This window comes from Crocuta crocuta, unplaced genomic scaffold, assembly GCF_008692635.1.
Source record: "Crocuta crocuta isolate KB4526 unplaced genomic scaffold, BGI_CrCroc_1.0 scaffold218, whole genome shotgun sequence".
In the NCBI taxonomy this organism is placed as follows: domain Eukaryota; kingdom Metazoa; phylum Chordata; class Mammalia; order Carnivora; family Hyaenidae; genus Crocuta; species Crocuta crocuta.
Window position 1 is genome coordinate 9,474,450 of NW_027533170.1, and position 18,048 is coordinate 9,492,497.

An 18,048-nucleotide genomic window follows, 5' to 3' on the forward strand; every position below is an offset into this window, starting at 1 on the left:
AGGACTGTCTTAAAATCATGGTGCTCTTAGGGTGCCTGGGTGGCTTAGTCGGTTAAGCATCCAACTCTTAATTTTGGTTCAGGTCATGATCTCACAGATCGTGGGATAGAGCCCCATGTCGGGTTCCAGGCTCCCAGTGCAGAGCCTTCTTGGGATTCTGTCTCCCTCTTTCTCTGCCCCTCCTCTGCTCACTCTCTTTCTCTCTCAAAGTAAATAAGAAAGCATTAAAAAAAATTTAAAAATAAAATCACTGTGCTCTTTGAGTTGGTCTCTCAAGTCCTTGTACTTTGCTTTTCCTTGGTGACTAACAAGAATAAAATATACTATGTCGGAACTACTTCCTCCCTGCCTTGGAGGGATCCCTGGGCCTGGGGCAGGGTGGCTGACCTGGCGGCCAGGCTGTGCCGGTGCAGGCTCCGCGGGCTGTCCTCGGTGTCAGCCTCGGTGACGTGCAGGGCCGTGGTGGACGTCTGCAAGAAGCTGCCCTCCTCCAAGCTCTGAGAGCTGCAAGGGGCCATGCAGTCCTCCTCCTCCTGGTGGGAATGGCAGAGCCCACCAGGGTCAGACACCGCTGTGCCCCCTCAGCCCCTACCCCTGTGCTCAGGGATGCTGGGGCTCCTGACCAGTGAAGTTCTGTGCTGCAAGGTGCTCTGAGGATTAAGTGAGCCTGCCTGGCAAATTCTCCCAACAGCCCTCCCAGGTGCCCCACTTATAAGGAGGAAGGCACAGCACGGGCAATCCCAACCCAGGGTCCCCTCTTTTGGGGCACAGTTGGTGCTGTGGGCACAGCCCCTGCTCGCTCCTCAAGACCCCGGAGCACCAGGGTGAGCTTGAGCTGGCTTTGCTCTCTGCACTCCCAGGTGCATTGTGGGAGGGAGACAGAGTCAATGGTGGGTGCAGGGGGCAAGGCTTGCAGACCCCCTAAAGACCAGCCCATGGCTCCTCATGGCCCAAGATGGGCTCTGACCTTCTGCTTGATGGCCCTGGCATTGGGGGTCAGAGGTTGCTGCAGCAGGACAGGATGGACAGAGAGGACTTACCTGTCGGCTCCCGCCCTGGAGCAGGTCCCCCAGGATCTCCACCAGCTCTGAGAACGCAGGCCTCTCCTTGGGGTCTCCTGACCAGCAGCTCAGCATGACGCCACGTCTGTGGGTAAAGCTGGCTGCTGGCCTGTGGTCTGAGCACACCCGCACCATGCCCCAGCAGACTGCCCAGCTCCCTGGTCTAGCCACCTTCCCCCCCCACCCCCACCCCCGCACACCCTGTCTCTTCCACCTGGGGCAGGGTGGGGGAGAGCTGTCCACCACCAGTGGGTGGGTCAGGGGTGGAGCAAGGGACTCCATCTGCAGACCTCTACCCCAGTTCTGACCCCTGCCTGCATGCAACACCCCCCACCCCTGTGACCTCCCCAACCCCTGCAGAGCCAGTAGGGAAACTCACATGGCAGGAGTGGCCAGCTCTGGGGGTCTCATCCGTGTGCCCTCTTTCAGCCGCTGACAGAACTCCTCATTGATCTGCACCCCAGGGTAGGGAGAGGCCCCTGATGGCAGGAACAGGGTGAGGGAGGGGCGGGGGGGAAGCAGGCACCCACTGCTCAGTTCAGCACCCCNTGGCCAAGGCTCTCCTGACCTCCTATTATAGTTCATCATTAGGTTAAAAAAGAATGATGGATGAAAACATGGTTCCCGGGACCCCCAGGGTCAAGGAGCCACACTGAGTCAATGAAGCCAGGCCTGTCACAGGGATCCCTCTTCTGAGACACCCTCCCCGGCCACCCAATCCAACCCCTTCCTAAATCCTGTAGCTTCGCCTGCAAACATAGCCAGGATCTAACCACTCCTTGCCCTGTAGCACCTTGCCTCTCCTGACCACAGGGAAAATGGCCCCAAAGAGCTTCTCAGCCTCCCTGTGCCCCTGAGGGCAAGCCACACAGCAGCAGGGCGATCCTTTTTTAAAAAATTTTATTAATGCTTATTTATTTTTAAGAGAGAGAGAGAATGCAAACAAGAGAGGGGCAGAGGAGAGGGAGACACAGGATCCAAAGCAGGCTCCAGGCTCTGAGCTGTCAGCACAGAGCCCAATGTGGGGTTCGAACCCACGAACCATGAGATCATGGTGGCCTGAGCCAAAGTCAGACACTCAACAAACTGAGCCACCCAGGAGCCCCAAGGACAATACTTTTAATTTTTTTTTTTTTAAGAGAAAGAGAAAGAGTGTGTGTGCGCCTGTGTGCGAGCGGAGGAGGGGCAAAGAGAGAGGACAGCAGAGGATCCAAAGCGGGCTCTGAGCTCATAGCAAAGAGCCCAGTTTGAGAGCCTGAAGCAAGGCTAGGACTCAGGAATCATGAGGTCATGATCTGAGCCGAAGTCATATGCTTACCATTGAGCCATGCAGGCGCCCTAGGGGTGATTCTTTTAAGACAAGAGCTAGACTACTCTCTCCCTTGCTCAAAGCCCTGAATGGCTTCCATGAGACTCAGACTGCAGGTCCTCACCCCGGCTAGCTCACAGGTCACAGACCACCTCTCCTATCCCTGCTGCATGTCCTGATGCCCCTTCCTCACACCCTGCCCACCTGGCTGCCCCCTAGCCCTGGACTGCTGTCTTCCCAAGCCCGCCTGCCCTCCCCCGGCCCCTACATCAGCCAGACCTTCCCCTCCAGCTCACACACAGTCCCTGTCTGTCCCCTCTGTGCTCTCCAGAACCTTGGGTTTTTAGTAATAGTATTCATGATGGCTGCTCTTTAGTTCTTTTACTTCTCCATTTGTTCACCGCCCAGCTGTGCCCTAGTGTGGGGGCTTCATCTTTGTCCCAGAGGGGGTCCACCCAGGGGTTCCACGAGGAACTCTCCTAAGTATGTACAATCCTTGAGTGAGCATCCAGTCTCCTCCAGGATGCCCCCTAGCCTTTGAAGGTAGGAGCCACATCCCCAGTGACTGGTGAGGAAGGGGCTCATCTGGGGAGGTGATGATCTGGGGGACCCGTGAGGCCTCTCCTCTGGGACCTGCGGTGTCCCTGGGGACTGCCTAGTAAACATAGGCTCTGTGCTCACGCAGACCGCAGCACCCTCCACCCTCTGGAACTGGAGCCAGGGTGGCCTACGTTGGAGGCAGAGGGGAGAGGTGGAGGGCTCTTAAACCACTCCATGTGCACTCCTCTGGTCCATGGGCCCCCTGCTTCACAAGGGCTCCCTGGTGTGACCTGGAGTCTAGGAGCCGGCCTCTCCCCTCCCCCACACCCTGCTGTGCACTTACCCAGGGAGAAGATCTCCCAGAGCAGCACGCCAAAGGACCACACATCACTCTGCGTGGTATACACTTTGTCAAAGATGCTCTCCGGGGCCATCCACTTCAGGGGCAGCCGGGCCTGGGGGAGGCAAAGGGAAACTTGTACCCATGGAGGGAGGGAAGAAAGGGAGAAGGCCAAACACTTGGGCAGCCCTTCTCTTGCCCCCAGTCTCCCCAGAACTCCGGAGCCACATCCCAAGAAAGGCCTTGGGCCCTTCCCACCCCTTCAGTGTTCAGAAGACTCTCACAATTGGCCCCCACCCTGTAGGTGCCTGATGTCTTCATTGAAGGCTTCTGCCCTGCTGCTGTTCTCCTGGGTCTGTCTGGGCCCCTTTCTGCCCCTGTGCACTCTTGGGGGGGGACTTGGAACCCCTCCTCTTCCAGACCCCGACCCAGCCTCTGGAAGAATGGGAACCCTGCACCCCCTCACTATCCCCTCATCTGCTCACTTGGTACTGACACTGGACTCTGGGCATCACTCCTGACCACTCCTGCTGTGGCTGCTGATGTGCCTCCCCCATCATCTGTCTCTCTACCTCTTGTGGCCTCTACCTGGGAGCCCTGAGGGCCACGGCCCCTTCTGGCTGGCCTCTGCCTCCACCTCAGCACCTCTGCTCCCCTCTCCTCATGGCCTGCAGAGAGGGCTTCTGGAAGCCATATCGGTCTCTCCCCTCCAGCCACCTCCACTCACCCATGAGTGAGAATGAAGGGCCAAAGCCTTCTGTAGGGTGGCTATGCAGTCAGGGTGGCCCATCACAGTCTAGACACATCATGCCCATTGCTCCCTCTCTAAGCCTCTTCCTTCCTCCTCCAGGGGACAAACCCCCAAATTAGTGCCTGCCTGGCTGCCTCTGAGTGCCACGGATGAGACACATACTGCCCTCATCACCCATATACTTTTCTGTGACCACCCTGCACCACTTAGGGTCCACCTCTGCACTCGGAGCCCGCCAGCGTCCACCTACTGGACAAAGGCAAGGGGCCAAACACAAGCTCCAGCTGGAACACCGCGGGCCCTGCTCCTCAGTTCCTGTCTCTGCTCTCCTGCCGCACATGCCCTGGTGGGGCCTCTAAGGTCCGTGTAGGCTCTCAGACCTTCCATGTAGAAGGCAGTGAGTGCCCCACCTGGCTTCTGGATGGGAGATCCGTGCCCTCACCCCCTGCCCTCCCTCTGTGGCCTGCACTCACACTGCCCTTGCGCACGTAGTCAGGGTCTTTGTAGATGTCACGGGCCAGGCCAAAGTCACAGATCTTCACCACGTCGCTTTCGGACAGCAATATGTTCCGAGCAGCCAAGTCTCTGTGGATGCACTAGGGGCACGAGGAGGCGCCAAGGGGGTAGTCGGCATAGGTCCCCGGGGCCCACCCATGCCCGACTCCTGCTCTTTTGGGGATAAATTTCTTCTTCTTTTCTAATCTTTTAAACTTTTATTTATTTACCTTGAGAGACAGAGAGAGAAAGCGTGAGCAAGTGCAGGGCAGAGAGAGCAGATAGAGCGAGAATTCGTGCCAGTACAGAGCCCGATGTGGGGTTCCAACCCAAAAACCATGAGATCAAGACCTGAGCTGAAGTCAGAGGCTTAACTGACTGAGCCACCCATACCCTTTGAGGATGCATTTCTATGCTCCCCGGGACTCTCCAGGAGAGGCTCGTGGAACTCGAGGGGCAGCAGAAGAGGCTGTGGGGTGGGACAGATTCCACCTCCAGTTCTGCTACTGACTAGCTAGAGGTCTCGGGAAATCACTTCCACACTCTGCAAAGTTTCCTCATCTGCAAAGTGGAAGAAACATCCCCTGACCACAGCATCACTGTGGGATGAGCTAGGACAGTGTGCATCTTGGCATGCTGGTAGGTCTGCACCCTTCTCCCTTCTGAGGGGCCTGATGGGACCATCTCACCTTGCGTGAAGCCAGGAACTCCATCCCTCGGGCCACCTGGAAGCTGTAGCAGACAAGGTCTTCCATGGTCAGTGGGCTCAGCCACAGGTCCTGGGCTGCACAGTGGAGGGAGGTGAGCTCAGGAGGGGCCCCTTCCACAACTCCTATCTTCCACCCCTCGTCAGAGGGAGCATTTGTTGACCAGCCCCGGCTGTATCCCTCCTGGCTGGGCCTCTGAAGCCCCTGGCATTAGCTCATGAGCACGTTGGTCCCCTCTCCTGCCCCTCAGCATCACTCTCTCCGTGACACCCACTAACTGCTCCCAGAGTAGTGAATATTGTTGCATCATGGACCTTTGCATCTGCTACTTCTTCCTGTTTGCTCCCACCCTTTGTCTGGAAGGCAAATGCCTAGACATCCAATGATGCCCAAATCAAACGTTAAAGTCTCTGGAAACCCACTGCCCCGGTGGTGTCTTCCCTTACAAAGGAAAAGCCCATTACACACTCTGCCATGTAAGCCCCTACAGGAAGGCCTGCAGCCAGCTTATCCCACAGTCTCCTGATCATGGGGCATCATTATGCCAGCCAGACTTTTCTGGGCAAGGGGAAGCCAGGCTCTTACCTTCTTGGACCGGAGGGGCCCTCCCTGCCCCGCCCTTGCCCATCAGGAGCCGGGAGAGGAGGGCCCTGTCGCTGCTTCCAGGCCTCCTCCGGTCAGCCTTGGCGCCTTCCACCATGGCGCGGAAGCGTCTTCGCTGTTCAGGGGACTTCTCCTACGTATGCACAAAGTGGGTCTCAGGGGAGCTCTGCCACCCGCGGCAGAGGCGCTCCCCACCCTCTAGTCCACCTTAGAGTCCTTCGGATCCCCGGCAGAGCTTGGGACACTGGCAAGGCGCCCACTTACAGCATAGGGGTTGAAGGCCTCCCGCTTGGCGCGCAAGAAGTTGGAGAGATTGCCGTACTTGCAGAATTCCACTATCACCATGAGGGGGCCTAAGGCAGGGTAAGAGCGCCGCGCGCGTGGACCGACGGCAAGGTGGAGGGCGTGGCACCGCAGCAACGCCCCACTCCCCAGCCCTCCTGCCCCGCCCCGGTCCCGCCCACACGAAGCCCAGCAGGCCCCTCCCTTCAGGGGACCGGGGGCGCCACGAGCTCCTCACCATTGGGCTTGGTGCATGCCCCCAGGAGGTTGACTACGTTGAGGTGGTTGCCAATGTGGATTAGGATCTTGAGCTCTGACATCAAGGCGCGGTGCTCACTAGCTGTGGCGCCCTCTGGAGGGGATATGGGGGCTTCGCGGGGTTCCCCNGCGCGTAGGGTCCCCAGCTTGTCCTGCTCTCTTCTTTGAGGTTGGAGTTTCAGGGGGGATTGGGAAGCATGACACAGATCTGAGCCCCAGGCTTCCATGAAGAACCCTGAGTGAGCTTCTGGCTCTGAACCTCAGTTTCCCTTCCTGCACCACAGCCCTGCCAGCCCACCCAGAGCTGCTGCCCCTAGCTTTTCCCAACACCTCCTCGACCCGCCGACCCCACACCTTTCAGCATTTTCACTGCCACAGTGTCACAGCTGCTGCCCTTGTTGATTCCAAAAGCCGAGGCTTCCACCACCTTCCCGAAGGCCCCATGGCCGAGGACTCTCCCTGTGGGGGCAGGGGGCCGGCTCCAGGTGAGCTGTATGAGGGCGAGGGCGAAGAGGGATGGGCAGCAGGGGCAACCCTGGTGAGGGGCCAGGAAGGAAGGCCCAAGAGGGGGAGGAAAATCGGGAGCCTCTCTGCCAAACAGGAAGAGCGCGGAGACCAGGAGCGGGAGGAGAGGGAGAGGAGAAGCCAACCGGAAGGCACTGCATCCTCTCCCAGCAGGTGCGATGGGCCCACCCAGCTCAGAGCTGCAGGAAGTGACCCGGGGGGCCTGAGAACTGAGAGCCCTGGCCAAAGTTCTTGGGATGCACGCCCAGAAGGGCAGGTCAGGCCAGGTGGGGGCCAGGCATGACTTTCTGGCCTGAGAATGGAGGGATTTCAGCACTTCAAAGGCGAAGCCCATCTGTGTAGGCAGGATAGGGTGGGTGGGGAGGGCNCCCGGGGGAACTCCCACTGGCTGGCATCATAGGACAGGTATTCACACTGCTCCTCCAGAGGCACCTCCCCGGGGTCCATGATGATGGACAGGTAGCCTGTCTTGATGTCTGCATGGGCTGGCTGGGGTGGGGGTGGGGACGACTCACTGATTTGGCCATATCACAGTCTTGGGTAAAATTTTCCCCAGGACAGATGGGATCTCCTTTGGGACTCTCAAGCAAGGAGGGGACAGACAGACAACCTCTGGTGGTGTAAGAGCCTAGCATGGAGGGGTCTGAGAGGCTTCCCAGGAGGTGAGGCTTCAGGTGAGCTAGGGCGGATGAGGACTTTATTTCTTATCTTACAAGCGGTGCATGGTGTAGAGAGATCCCACAAGGAGTGGTGGAGAGGCTCAGGTGGGGGAGGAACGCTCACCCTCCTCATGTTACAGAAGATGAGGAGGAGGAGGACCCAGAAGAAGACAGCGATGACCCCGGTGCCGACAAGGATAACGATCTCCATGCTGCCTTTCTCTTCAGAGCCTGAGTGGGCAGAAAGGGGCTAGTCTGTGTGTGTGTGTGTGTTTGGGGGGCAGGGGTGCATCCTGCGAGAAGCGCCCTGTCTGGTGGGCACGACTTGAGGGAGATGGCTATGAGAAGGCGCCAAGTGCGGGTGGCAGGTGGGTGGAAGGGCGCAAGGGGGAGGCTGGACCTTCCACGGCCACGCTGGCAGAGGAATTGACGCAGCCCTTGGCGTTGCACACACTGCACAGATAGCGCCCCGCGTCTTCCTCACGTACGCGCTGTATGCTCAGTTTCTGGTTGGAGTCTGCCAGGTCAATTCCTGTACGGAATGGGGTGGAGGTTCGAGTTCAGATGCATCTGGGCCCTTGACCAAGTGAGTCTCTCTCTGCGCCCTGCCCTTCGCCTGGGTCCTCCACCTTACCGGACTCTTCCTCCAACAGCCTCTCGTCTTTGTACCACAAGATGCTGGGCACGTGCGCCCCAGCCACTGGGCACCGCATCTCCAGGGAGTCGCTCACATTCACCAGAAGGTCGGTCAAGTTCTGCATGAGCCGCGGGGCTTCCAGGGCTGAGGGTGGAGGTCAAGAGGGAGCTAAGTGGAGCTGCAGAAAGCCGGAGGGCATTCCGGGAAGGGGCCCCGCAGGGCTGGGAGAAGAGAGTAGGGATGGATTGGATGAAGCTCAAGGAAGCATTCGGGTTTGGGCGCAGGTGGCGTGGACCTCCACAGCAGGGGTGGGAAGGAGGACCCTCCCGCAGGTTCAGGCACCTGGAGTGACGGCCCAGGTGCATTCTGGGAGGGGGGAAAGGCTCTTGGGGAAGCACCTCCAGCCCTCCCCTGCAGCCCTGCCCGCCTCACCCTGCACTGACAGGTACTTCTTGTGGCAGTGCTTATCGTGGCTGCGACGGTCCTGCACCTCGCATACGTAGTCGCCTTCATGCTCAGGAGCCACGTGGGGGATGATCAGGCTGAGCGTGGCATGGCGTGCTCCTGGCTCTGCCTCCTCCAGGTTGGCGGCCAGTGGCGTAGCAAACAAGTGCACGTTCTTGCAGTCAAGCAGTAGCGGGTTCCCGTGCGCATCATGCAGTGTGGACAGGTTGAGGCGGTACCAACGCAGATGCTCGTAGGTGTAGTTGTCCGCCCGGCAGCTCAGACGCACGTCTTGGCCCTCTAGAGGTTCCTCAGATGGCTCGGATACTATGCTGAAGCCATCAGGGATGTCTGGGGGAGCGGGATGAGGAACTTCTGTGACACTGCACCCAGAGGTGGCACACTTACCTGCCTGCCCCAGTGCTTGCTCTCCCTTTCCCAACTCTCTTTGGACTCAGCTGTCTGCCAGGAGGGTGCATCTTGTGTATTTGGGCTGGGTGCACCACCAGGGAGTCTTCTCCATGCCCCTTCTCCCCAACACTGACCAATGGGACAAGCTCCCTGAAGTCAGCCCCATCATCCCCTGCCTGTCCTCCTTCTAGCTCTCTACTGGATAAACCCCAGCCCCGCTGCTCCCCCTTCTGCTCCCTGAGAGCCCAGACTATCCGTGGGGTCCTTGTCAGCACACTTGGTGCCGTCCTGTCTCGTCCTCCCTTGCTACTGATCATACTCCACCACTGTCCCCTCCTTGAAACAATCTTATCGTTTCATTAGCTTGTGGCGATGCCTCGCTCCTGATTTCCCTTTGTCCTTCTGGCCGCACTCCTTGCAGGGCTCATGTGGCTCCTCTCCCCCCTCCTTCCCACAGGGTGTCCTTTCTGGCCCCATCTCTCTTCTAGGTGCCCTCATCTACACGCCTGGGTGCAGTGACTGTCCTTTAATAGGCTTCTTAGCATTCCTGGGGTCATTAACACATCTGAAAATCTGAGGAAACTATAGACATTTTCCCCAGGTTAAAAATGTACATGGGAGCCAGCTGCTGTGTGGCAAGGGGGTGGGGGGACACCAGTGGGGAGGTGCCTCCAGGGCTGGGGGCAAAGGGTGCCACTCCCTCCCAGTGGACCAGCACCCCAGTCCGTATGCTGATGACCTCCGAATCTATCCCTCCCACCTAGACCCAGGGGCCCAGTGGGCCCCTGATGTCTCTCCTGGGTACCTGACATCATCAGAAACTCAATGGGCCCAACTTGGGCTCCTCATCCTCTCCCAGGCCTTGTCTCCTTCCTCCTGTGCCTGCTGGTCCTGACTCCACCCAGGCATCCCCAAGTCACTCACTGGTCACATAGAAGTAGATGAGCCTCTCGTCCTGGCCCACTTTGTTGAAGACCATGCACTTGTACATGGCAGACACGTTGGCATCCTGGATCACCAGCTTGCTCACCGTCTAAGCAGAACACAAGCATTTCCTGCCCAAGTTCGTCCCACCCTGACCTTCCTCCCTTTCTGCAAGGAGGGTGCTGTGTCCAGCAGAGTAGGGGGGATCACTGAGGCCCAGAGCTAGAGGGGACCAAAGCTCAGAGACAGGACCAGGTGGAGAGCCGAAGATGAAGCCTGTGCACGGCAGAGGTGGCTCTCTGGAAAAGTCAAGGACGTAGCTACGAACAACATCAGCTGTGGCTGAGGTCAGAGACAGCATTAGGCAGGACTACAGAGACCTCTGGGTGTGGATGAGTGGAGGCTGTGGCCACAATGAGGAGGAGGGGACAGACTCGGGCTGGCACTGGGGCAGTCCAAGCCAGGACTAGGATTCAGAGTGTGGAGCAAGGCCAGCAGCTGATCACCGTGTAAGACACTTGCCATGTGCCACATTCATTCCCGGGCTGCTCACAGCACCTCTCTCAGGGCCTTGGGTGGTGGCAAGGGGAGGGAATGGGTCCCAGGTCTCCAGAAGGACTCTAGCCTGGGGAGTAGGAAGCTTGGAGGCCAGGGGGGGAGGAGAGAGGGTCATAGGCCCTGCCTACCATCCAAACACCACCAACCCCCATTCCAAGCTGGGCACTTCCTGGCTAGGCCTAGAACAGGAAGAGGCTCTGGAGGTGTGTAGGAAAACAGGAAGTGACTGTAGGAAGTGGGTGCCTTTGTTCAGTCCCCTCCCCCGCCTGGCCTCTTCTAGGCATTGCCCCCAGGCTGGGCCAGAGGCTCAGTTGCCTTTGGTGGAGACCTAGCTGGCCCCAGGCCTAACCCTCCTAGCCCTGGAGCCTGTGGGTGGCTGGGGCCCAGGGCCTGGCTAGGTTGCCATGAATCTAAGCTTCTTTGTCTAGGAAGCAGCTGGGGTCCCAACCCCCACCCACGTGCAGGAAGGGGAGCTGAAGCCCAGAGACACTGTAGAAAGATCACCAACTGTCAGAACTCAGCAGGCCTGGGGGCAATGGAGAAGGCCAGGAGAGGGCTCCTCCCTGCCTCCCTTCTCCTCCCCGTCAGCGGTACTGCTGGCACATACCTTATTCTTCCCCTCCACAAATTCGGTCCAGGTGTCCAGGCTCTCGATGGGGTTCACCGCATCCTGCATGGTCACCTCTCTCCAGTCACGGCACTGGGGCATGTGGTCTCTCTGCTGCCGCCGGCTGCTGGGAGCAAGAAGGGGCCAGGTCAGGTCAGGATCTGGGCAGGGAAGGCCCTAGAGGGTGGGGGTCCAGACTTTGTCATACTCAGGGTCATCTACTCACATGGGTGGGGATTGGGACTTTGTTTCTGGAACACTATCTTCTACCCTTTATGCTCATGGTCCCGTAACAACCTATCCTGTGAAGGCTCCCAAAAGGCCAAGGCCTGCTGCCCGTGGAGCAACACATACCTGTGGCCCTGTGGCCCCCTCTGGCCTGCCGTGCCCATCGTCCCCTACTCAAGATGTGCCCCTTCCTGCAAACTCCACCTAGACCTCCCAGGAGCAGCAGAGTCAATATGTTTGTTCTAGGAAGCCCTCTCTCTCCTCCTTCAGAATTGTGGCCCCTTCCTAGGCTGGGTGTGACCCCAGCACATTTGGTCCCTTGTTGGGATATGGGTCTGGAGTCCCCAGGGAGGTTCTTGTCTACCCCCAGCAGAGCAGAGCAGGATCCCAGGGCTCTGGCAGTTGGCCCAGAGCAAAAATGTGGAGCATCAGAGGGAAGCAAATTTGGAAGAATCTCTTATGAGCCTTGGATGCAGCAGGCCACCCCTACCCAGACTCCTCACTAACCGTGCTGGGGCTACAGCCCCTCGCCTGCTGTGACTTCTCTGTCACTTCCTTGGGTTCCCAGCCTCCACCCTTCCCCAGCCTGTGACCCTCCAACCTGCCCACAAGGATCTCTTGCTCGATGGCAAATGTGACCTGTGACACTCCCCCACTCCATCCCCTTCACTGCTCCCTAGTGCCTTCTGGACCACTGGCTGGCTACCTTGGCACCCTCCTCTCCCAGCCCTGCTTGTCCAATTCGTCCCTGCTCTCAGCAAACTCCTTGGCCTGTCATCCTGCTGGTGCTCAGCTCCGTGTATGGGAGCAGTCAGGCAGGCTCTGCTGTTTACAGCCATGGCCTTGGGAAAGTCAGAGCCCTTCTCTGACCCTCAGTTTCTTCTTCTATAAGGGGTCATCATGAACACTGCTCAGAAACACACCCTAACTGGGTGTGATTGGTGTGCCACAGCACTCAGTACGAGGGTCATAAAACTAGCTCACATCTGCCTGCTTGGTGCCCAGGTCCCCTTGTCCTTCTGGGTGATATAGTTTGTATCTTGGGAACTTCCCTTTCAAGGGTGGTGGGTGGCACCATCCCCAGTGTCCAGTTCGGCCTGACTGATACTAGGGAGGCTCTGAGCCTTGCTCAGGTGAGGTGAGGTCGGGGATTGGCTATCGTGGAACAGCAGTAGGGTTCAAGTTTAGAGCAGGGCTCTGGGGAGGGGTACAGGCAGGGAGTGGGGGACCCAGACAGGATTGAGGACGGGTTTGGGGATCAGGGAAGGGCAGGCTGGAGCCACACTCACAGGCCGCGCCGGGCGAAGGTCTTGCAGGGGGTCCACGGCCGCCAGTGCCACTGGACACTGAGAGGAGGGGGCACCCCATAGGCAGTGCAGGTGAGGGCCTGGCGGCTGTGGCGGGAGTAGGTGCTGGGGGAAGAGGCCTCCTTCTCGTGGATGTGGGGGGGCACTGGGGGCACAGGCAGACAGCTGGTCAGCAGGCCCCCGCCATGCCCACCATTCCCTCAAGATGTGCCCCTTCCTGCAGAGCCTACCCGGGGCAGAGGGTCCCCACTCTTGTCCTAGGAAGCCCGAGCCCACCGTCCCCTCCCCTGTCTTGCCCCTGTACCGTTAACCACCAGCTCCAGACTGATGTTGCGCCGCAGGCCGGCTGCAGAGTTCCACAGGGCGAGGGTGTAGATGCCCGCACTGGCCTCCGTCACCTCCTTGAGCACCAGGGCATGTGGACTTTGGCGCCCGGACACTGACTTTCTGTCCTTGAACCTGGCCCAGGAAGGGAGTTCAGGAGACCGCGTGGGCCCACCCCTGCCCTATCCTGGCACCCCTTCCCTGCCACAGCCAGGCCCGGACAGGACAGTAGACTGTCAGGGGAGGCAGGAAGAGGCTGGTGCCAGAGTCTTGACAGGCCAGGCTGGAGCAAGAGACCCCTCCTGGGCCAGACCAGGAGGCTGCTGGGAAGGGCAGCAGGGCTTCAGGCTGGGGCAGCTGTTGACTCTGCATGGGGAGCAGGCGGCCTGGAGGCTGTGGGGGTGGTCTCCAGGCCACCCTGTCTCTCACAGGCATCAATGCTGTGTACTGGGAAGGAGTGGAGGTGCAGTCCCCCAGAAGCACAGAGCAGACGCTTGCCACATGGGGGGCCCCGCCTCCCTCTCTGACCCCAGCTCTGCCCTTCCTGGAGCTTCTCAGATGTGGGGCCTTCTTGCTGCCCCACACTCCCACCCGAGACCTTTGTATTTGTTGTCCCGATCCTTGCTTGGATGCTCAGTCCCCTGGACACCTGTATGGGTCCCTCTCTGCTACAGTCAAGTACTCATTCATTAGAGAAAACTTTTCCGACTATCCTATGAACCGGCTCCTGCCCTCTGCCCTATTGTCCCTGCCTGGTTCTCCGCACACTGTGCCCTTTACTGCTATGTCCCTACACTTAGAGCAGTACACTTAAGTGTTCAGTGCATATGCAAATAGGTGCGTATACAACTAGAGGCATATACAAATAGATGTGGCTCCTCCCCAGGCCTGACCTGGGCGTGCTGCCGGCAGCTGCCTCTGCAACCCAGACTCTACCTGGAAACTGACCTCCTCAAGCAGGTGCCTTCCCCTGGTATGCAGCCAGAATGCTGTGGGTGAGGCACACCCTTGGTCAGAGACCAACAGTGAGGGGCAGACATAGGGGAGCAGCAAGAGACATACGGGGTCACACAGCAGGGCAGGGCAGAGCAGACCCGAAGCCATGTGGTCTGCCAGGCTCTGGTGCAAAATTCTGAGGCAACCCCCTTCGTGGTCCCCAGCCCCACTGTCCTCATCTGAAAACTGGGGAAACAAAATGCACTTTTTTTTCAGGGGTTGTCATGTTGAACTGAGTTACAGCCTGTGGTGTCAGCACTGTGCCAGGCACAAAGGGTGCTTCAGGAGCTGGGCCAGCTGTCTGTCTGTCTACTAGATCTCCATCCATTCACTTACTCACAATCATCACATGACAGCCTAGAAGAGTGGGGCCCTGCGGGGCTGTGGTGGCTACCGTGCCTGGTGGACAGTGGGCCCAGCTGAGTACTTCTTGGAAGCAGGTGTTGGCCAAGTGAGAGAAGAAAACCCAGATGTAGTGGGAATGATGAGAGGCAGCCAGCTGCCTAAGCATCAGGCCTGGGTCTGACCCTGGTTGGGTCAGTCTTGCTGGGCCTGGGGAGCAGGGCACAGAGCCCCAGATATCTCTAGGAGGCTAGCATGTGAGGGAGGCTCCAGGCTGCATCAGTGCCTTTTAAGACCCTGTCCCCAAAATGCTGGTCTTGTATCAGGTACCGCCAATGGACCATAAAGCCTGTGGCCTCAGAGGTAGGCCTATACCAGGCCCAGACCCAGGGCATCCTGAGGCCCTCCCAGGAGAAGCCTGCCAGCCTACAGCTAGCACAGTGACATCCCAGCTGAGAATGTCTGGGCCTCTGCTTGCCCAGCTCCAGGCTTTCAGAAAAGGTCATCCTGCCTGGAGGGAGGTGCCCCGGGCTGGGAACGGCAGAGTTTCTCTAGCCAGATGGGAAAGGATGAAGCAGAACCCTCCCAGGAGGCTCAGTGCTCAGTTAGGAATGCCCTTCCCCTTCCCCCACCTCTATTTCCTCATCTGTATAATGGGGGTCAGGCTAGAGGGTGACATCCCAGGGCTCGACCACACAGATTGCTCAGTGACCCAAGTGAGGAGGAATGCTGTGCCAACCTGAGCTCCCAGGGAGCTCTCCGGGAGCACCTGGCAAGGGCAGAGTCATCACTAAGGGACCCTCCCACCTCACTGACACTTAATACATGGCAAAGGGGAGGCCTTCCTCTAAGGTCAGAGCAGAGCTGGGGCTCCGGAGCCTGTGGGCCTCTTGGAAACTTGCTTTCTGCCACACAGCTCAGGCCCGGCCCAGAGTCTGGACCTACAGCCGTCTGTGGAAACTCTGGGGCATCTCTGACCTCCTGGATAGGAGGGTCCTGGGGGTTGTAACCTGTTCAGAGGGAAGCCTAAGAAACCCAAAGCCATTGCTACAGGGCAGTCCAGAGCTCCGTGACATCCTTCAGCTGGCAGGGCCCTCAGGGACACAGCAGATGCAGGCATCAGTTAGATAAAGCCCAACCCTGTGCCCACCACACCCACTGATAACAGGAGGCTGGTATTTGCAAACTTTCGTAGCTTAGCAACAACTTTCCCTCTGGCTTAAATAGTGTCTTAGGTGCACGCTCCTTAGAGTGTCTTCAGAGGAGAGTCCCCATAGGGGTCTCAGGCACAGACCCTTGCTGGGGAAGATGCTGCCCTTCCCGCCTTGGTGGGTCTGGTGGGTAGCAAGAGGCAGGGGCCAGGGCTGGTACCATTGAAACTCCGGCGTGGGGTATGCTGCTAGCTTCACAGGCAGCTTCACCAGCTCATCTCCTGCCGTGGCCTCCAGGACAGGACCCTTGAGCCACTCGACGCTGATGAAGGGCTTTTCTGCCAGATGGGAGGCATCAGTGTAAAGCCGGGAGCTGAAGTCACTGACCCAGCCCTGCCCAAAGACTCCCAGCCATGGTCTGGCACCCCTCAGAGGACAAATGCCTGCAGATTGGGGCTCCCCCTACCCTCTGGGGTCCAGTCATTACCCTCCCTCCCGTCTGGCTGGACTTCACACTGCTCAGGTGCACCCTGACCTCTGACCTCCACCCACACTGCACATGGACCCTTGTTCCTCAGGCTTGCTGACTGACACCCGACCCAGCCCCACACCATACCATGCACGATGACATCAGTGCTCTCCCGGAATCGCTGGATGCCGTTGTTGGCCTCACACACATACGGGCCCAGGTCATGCTGGCTGACGTTGTGGATGGTCAGGATGCTGGAGAGCTCTGTGTGAGTCTGCTGGGAGCGCCGCTCTGGCACCCACTTACCCCGCTCTGCCTGCCCACGCCCAGGGGAAGCCCAGGGTCAGAGCAGGTGGGCTCTGGCAAAGCTGAGCACCAAAGGCATATACCCCAGCCTAGCAGGGACTCTGGAAGCCTTGGACCCAGACCCAGAGTTTTCCTTGGGGTAGGAAAACTTTCCTATCAGACAGGCCCTTGGGGCAGGACCCTCCTCTATTCAGAGGCCAGTGTGGGTGTGGGCAGTGATGGACACTCCCGGGGACAGTGTGGGCACAGGGCAGCTGTGAGCAGTGAACAGGGACTCTGGAGGATGGTTCCAGTATGGCCCTGGCCAGGCTGCTGGCTTCACCTGCTTCCCTGGATAGTCCCAGTCAAAGGTGACTCCTGAGTTGAACTCAGCCCACACGGTGCAGTTCAGGACCAGCTTCTCCCCGACCAGCAGCTCCAGCGACTTCTTGGGGAACAGCTGGATGTCATAGAGCTCGTTGCCTGGTGGACAAATGCGCAGAGACCCCCATGCCCCTCACAGGATGGCACACACCGGGTGAATGGCACAGGGTGCCCGCTGAGACCAGCCCCATTACCGGGATTTGGGAGATCCCCCATCCTCTTCCAGTGGTTCCCCCAGGACGTGAGCAGTGGCTCCGGGGCAGGGTGGAGGGAGGGCCTGCAGCGCGAGGCAGCCCCTACCTGTGATGTGCACGAGGAACGGGTTGGACAGGAAGGCCTGGCCATCCCAGGTGGTCTCGCACTGCAGGTACAGGGCGTCACGCAGCAGCGGAGTGGGCACCCGCATGCCCCGCCGGTCATCCCACACCACCTCCTGCCCGTCAGGCCGCAGTGCTGAGTTTTGCTGCAGGAACATGGCAGCTGTCAGCCCACTTCCTCCTGGACAGACTGGGAGCCCCGTTCCCAGGGACAGGGACAGGAGGGCCAGATCCCGGGGTGGAGGTGGGGACAGGGGCTTACCGACCGCAGCGTGACATTCAGGCCTGGGATGGACACCAGGCAGGGCACCCACATGGAATCCTTCCTGTTGACCAGGAGGGTGTCTGGCTTGTTGATGAATGGCTGCTCCAAGTCTGAGGAGAGGGGGCAGGTTGTGGGCGGGGAAGGCGGGGCTTAGGGGTTCTCTACCCAGGCGAGGGGCCCTGGGGTGGCCCCACAGGGTCCGCAGGTTGGGGCTGGGGGTGCAGCCACCGGATACCAATCCAGGATCCAGGACCCCACCCGTGCCTCTTGGGCAGCCGCAGGGCTGGATGGCCTGGGCACCCTCACCTCTCACGAACACGTAGGTGCTGGCCGCGGTGGTGCCTTCTATGCGGGCTTTGATGTACTTGTAGTAACAGCGGTAGCTGCCTGTGTCGTTGGCATGGGCCTCAGGCAGCAGCAGCACCTTGCAGTAGGGCCTGGTGTCCGTGCCCTCGCAGTCTCGAACAAACCCCGTGTCCTCGCCGTCCTTCTCCCCCGTGGCCGGCGTCTCCTGAGCCCCTGGCCAGGCCCACTCGAGGGGGTGCTGCCCCCTGTTGGAGGACACGAAAGGACAAGGGGTCCCAGCTGCAACTCCAGGGCACAATCCCTGAGGAGCCCTCCCAGAGGCCAAGGCTTGCCTATAGCTTCTCTCACCCAGAGGTCGGAATAGCCCATGGACCCAGCCCAGGGCAAGGTGCTCCCTGAGGCCCTTGGGACTTTTGCTTGGCTCCTGGGCCCACATGTTGCAGGCTGGCTGGCAAAGAAGCCTGCAAATCATCCTTGGGGCTGCAGGGAGGATAGCAGGTCTGAGGTCTGTGTGGGTGGGCCTGGAGCCAATGGAGGTAGTGGGAGTGGATGCAGGGAACCTG

General features: G+C 59.3%; 1 protein-coding gene across 1 annotated transcript in view; it reads right to left on the reverse strand.

The window, feature by feature from the left end:
- Positions 1-18,048, reverse strand: part of FLT4 (fms related receptor tyrosine kinase 4) — a 42,315-nt gene that overhangs the window by 8,190 nt on the left and 16,077 nt on the right. Inside the window, exons 3-27 of the mRNA XM_077746332.1 lie at positions 17,486-17,730; positions 17,177-17,289; positions 16,898-17,060; positions 16,557-16,696; positions 16,076-16,244; positions 15,680-15,797; positions 12,951-13,105; positions 12,629-12,791; positions 11,112-11,238; positions 9,947-10,055; positions 8,600-8,962; positions 8,165-8,311; positions 7,931-8,062; positions 7,655-7,761; positions 7,239-7,360; positions 6,701-6,825; positions 6,327-6,440; positions 6,071-6,159; positions 5,789-5,939; positions 5,186-5,280; positions 4,475-4,597; positions 3,254-3,365; positions 1,441-1,540; positions 1,041-1,146; positions 388-533 (exon numbers count right to left, since the gene is read on the reverse strand). Coding sequence (XP_077602458.1) covers positions 388-533; positions 1,041-1,146; positions 1,441-1,540; positions 3,254-3,365; positions 4,475-4,597; positions 5,186-5,280; positions 5,789-5,939; positions 6,071-6,159; positions 6,327-6,440; positions 6,701-6,825; positions 7,239-7,360; positions 7,655-7,761; positions 7,931-8,062; positions 8,165-8,311; positions 8,600-8,962; positions 9,947-10,055; positions 11,112-11,238; positions 12,629-12,791; positions 12,951-13,105; positions 15,680-15,797; positions 16,076-16,244; positions 16,557-16,696; positions 16,898-17,060; positions 17,177-17,289; positions 17,486-17,730 — 3,534 coding nt within the window. The remainder of the gene's footprint in view (positions 1-387; positions 534-1,040; positions 1,147-1,440; positions 1,541-3,253; positions 3,366-4,474; positions 4,598-5,185; positions 5,281-5,788; positions 5,940-6,070; positions 6,160-6,326; positions 6,441-6,700; positions 6,826-7,238; positions 7,361-7,654; positions 7,762-7,930; positions 8,063-8,164; positions 8,312-8,599; positions 8,963-9,946; positions 10,056-11,111; positions 11,239-12,628; positions 12,792-12,950; positions 13,106-15,679; positions 15,798-16,075; positions 16,245-16,556; positions 16,697-16,897; positions 17,061-17,176; positions 17,290-17,485; positions 17,731-18,048) is intronic.